Source organism: Rhincodon typus, chromosome 33, assembly GCF_021869965.1.
Source record: "Rhincodon typus isolate 14 chromosome 33, sRhiTyp1.1, whole genome shotgun sequence".
NCBI classification, from domain to species: Eukaryota; Metazoa; Chordata; class Chondrichthyes; order Orectolobiformes; family Rhincodontidae; genus Rhincodon; species Rhincodon typus.
In genome coordinates, this window is record NC_063364.1 from 32,612,448 (window position 1) to 32,615,227 (window position 2,780).

Sequence of the window (2,780 nt, forward strand, 5' to 3'; positions counted from 1 at the left end):
CTGAGTCGGTGATGGTGTCGGTGATCGCTGAGTCGGTGATGGTGTCGATGATCGCTGAGTCAGTGTTGGTGTCGGTGATGGTGTCGATGATCGCTGAGTCGATGTTGGTGTCAGTGATGGTTTCAGTGATCGCTGAGTCGGTGTTGGTGTCGGTGATGGTGTCGGTGATCGCTGAGTCGGTGTTGGTGTCGGTGATCGTTGAGTCGATGTTGGTGTCGGTGTTGGTGTCGGTGATCGCTGAGTCGGTGTTGGTGTCGGTGATCGCTGAGTCGGTGATGGTGTCGGTGATCGCTGAGTCGGTGTTCGTGTCGGTGATCGCTGAGTCGGTGTTGGTGTCGGTGATGGTGTCGGTGATAGTGTCGGTGATCGCTGAGTCGGTGTTGGTGTTGGTGATCGCTGAGTCGGTGTTGGTGTCGGTGATCGTTGAGTCGGTGTTGGTGTTGGTGATGGTGTCGGTGATCGCTGAGTCAGTGTTGGTGTCGGTGATTGCTGAGTCGGTGTTGGTGTCGGTGATGGTGTCGGTGATTGCTGAGTCGGTGATGGTGTCGGTGATCGCTGAGTCGGTGTTGGTGTCGGTGATCGCTGAGTCGGTGTTGGTGTCAGTGATGGTGTCGGTGATCACTGAGTCGGTGATGGTGTCGGTGATCGCTGAGTCGGTGATGGTGAAGGTGCAGGTGATGGTGTTGGAGATCGCTGTGTTACTGTCGGTGATGGTTTTGCCGATGATGGTGATGGTTGTTCCTGTGTTGATGATGGCAGTGTCAGTGTTTGTTCAGATGAATTTACATATGAGCAAGGAACAAGAGTAGGCCACTCAGCCCTATGAGCCTGTTCCACCATTCAGTAAGATCATGGCTGACCTGATTTTAACTTCAACTCTACATTCCTGCATATCCCAATAACCTTTCAGCCTCCTTGGTCATCAAGAATCAATCTTCCTCTGCCTTAAAAATATTTAAAGATTCTGCAATATCTGGCTTTGAGGAAGGGAATGCCAAAGCTCTCAATCCTCTGAGAGAAAATAAAATGTTTCCTCATCTCTGTTTAAATGGGCAACCCCTTATTTTTAACCTCTGACCCCTAATTCTAGATTCTGCCTCAAGAGGAAACATCCTTTCCCCATCCACTTGGTCAAGTCCCCTTAGGATCTGAAATGTTCCAAGTAACTCTACTAAACTCAGAGGATAGTCTTGGCCTGTCTAGCTTTTCTTCATAATGCAATCCACTCATTCCAGTCATGAGTCTGATAAAAAACTTCCCTGAACTGCTTCCGATGCATTAGCATCCTTCCATACGTACACAGTACAGTGCACTAAGATCCTCTGTACTGCAGCAAAAGATGTTAGTCTGGATTTGAATAATTGGCAAAAAAATTCTTTACTCACCACCAAACAGTGCAATTTCAACTCAGTTCCTGAAATGCCCCAAAATAAAATAAAGAGAGAGTTTGCCAAACCCTGTATTATGTTTCTGACGTCACTCGCTTATATCTTGATCACATGAGGATGAGCTTTGTTGATGATGGCAACTGGACCAGTTTCGGAGCTGGTCAGATTGACCCGCTGAGGCACCATGGAGAAGGCAAGGGGAATCAGGAACCAAGAGCTTGTATGGGAAAAGACTTCTTGTTTCATTCAAAATCCTCTTCTCATGCCATGAAATCCAATCAGGAATTCAGGAGCAGCTTCATTGGCCAGAGAGTGGAACACACTAACACCCTAAAGTGTTTGAGGTCAATAGCAAGGATATATTTAAGGGGAAGCTGGAAAATACAATGAGGGATGAAGAAGTACTGAGGAGATTCTGCGAGGGTGAGATGAAGGTGGAGAGAGGTGGAAGAGGTTCAAATGGAGCATTAAAAAAGCAGCAGTTTAGACCGGGTGGGCTGAATATCCTGTTTCTGTTTTGAATGTTCTGTGTGATATATTTCACCAAGTGATTCTATCATTTTCCACTCTGCGACATGGCAGCGTCATTGAATCATAGAATTTCAGCAGCATGAGGCCATTTGGCCCAAGATGCCACTTTCAAAGTGCTATCCCTATTAATTCCATTCCTGCCCTACTATAAATTATCTTTTGATTTGCAAATACATCTCATCAACTTCCTGTCTTAAAATAGTATTATAGATTCTGTCTGCCGTCCTGTTTCTGGTTCAATATCCTTGATCTGATTTGCAACCTGAGTCGAAGATGTTTTCTCTCACCTCCCTCCTGAGTCTATGCCTCCCCTCGGTCACTGATGCTTTGTGCTTCTCCCTAGGTATTTGGTCTTCCTTCAGATAAAGAGGGATCTGTATCATGGCCGCCTGCTCTGCAAGACCTCTGATGCAGCCCTGCTTGCAGCGTACATCCTGCAAGGTAAATGAAGCTTCGTTTCTGTTCCTGTTCCTTTTCTACAACAACAGATTGCATTTTGCATCGAGTCTTTAAAATTATAACACAGCCCAAAGTGCATCATGGGAGTGATCATCAAGTGAGCCAAATGGAGAGGTATCGGGTCATGGTCGAAGAGATAGAATTTGAGGAGTGTTTTAACGGAAGAGATCGGGATGGGAGAGGTTTAGGGATGGAATTCCAGAGCTCAGGGCCCAGGCAGCTGATGGAATGGTCACCAATGATGGAGCGAACAGCATCAGTCATCTGTAAGGGGCCATAGTTAGATAAATGCAAAGTTTGGGAGGGGTGTAGGGGTTGGAGGAGGTCACAGAGTCTGGGAGGGATATCGGGGTTGCAGGAGGTCACAGATATGGGGGGGTGTAGGGGCTGTAGGAGGTCACA

The 2,780-nt window shown here is 46.9% G+C and overlaps 1 protein-coding gene across 3 annotated transcripts in view; it reads left to right on the top strand.

The window, feature by feature from the left end:
• LOC109921725 (FERM domain-containing protein 5) overlaps positions 1-2,780 on the top strand; it is a 223,730-nt gene that overhangs the window by 175,474 nt on the left and 45,476 nt on the right. For all 3 annotated transcript variants that reach the window (XM_048615867.1, XM_048615868.1, XM_048615869.1), the window contains one exon: positions 2,263-2,360. In XM_048615867.1, the coding sequence (XP_048471824.1) occupies positions 2,263-2,360 (98 nt within the window). The remainder of the gene's footprint in view (positions 1-2,262; positions 2,361-2,780) is intronic.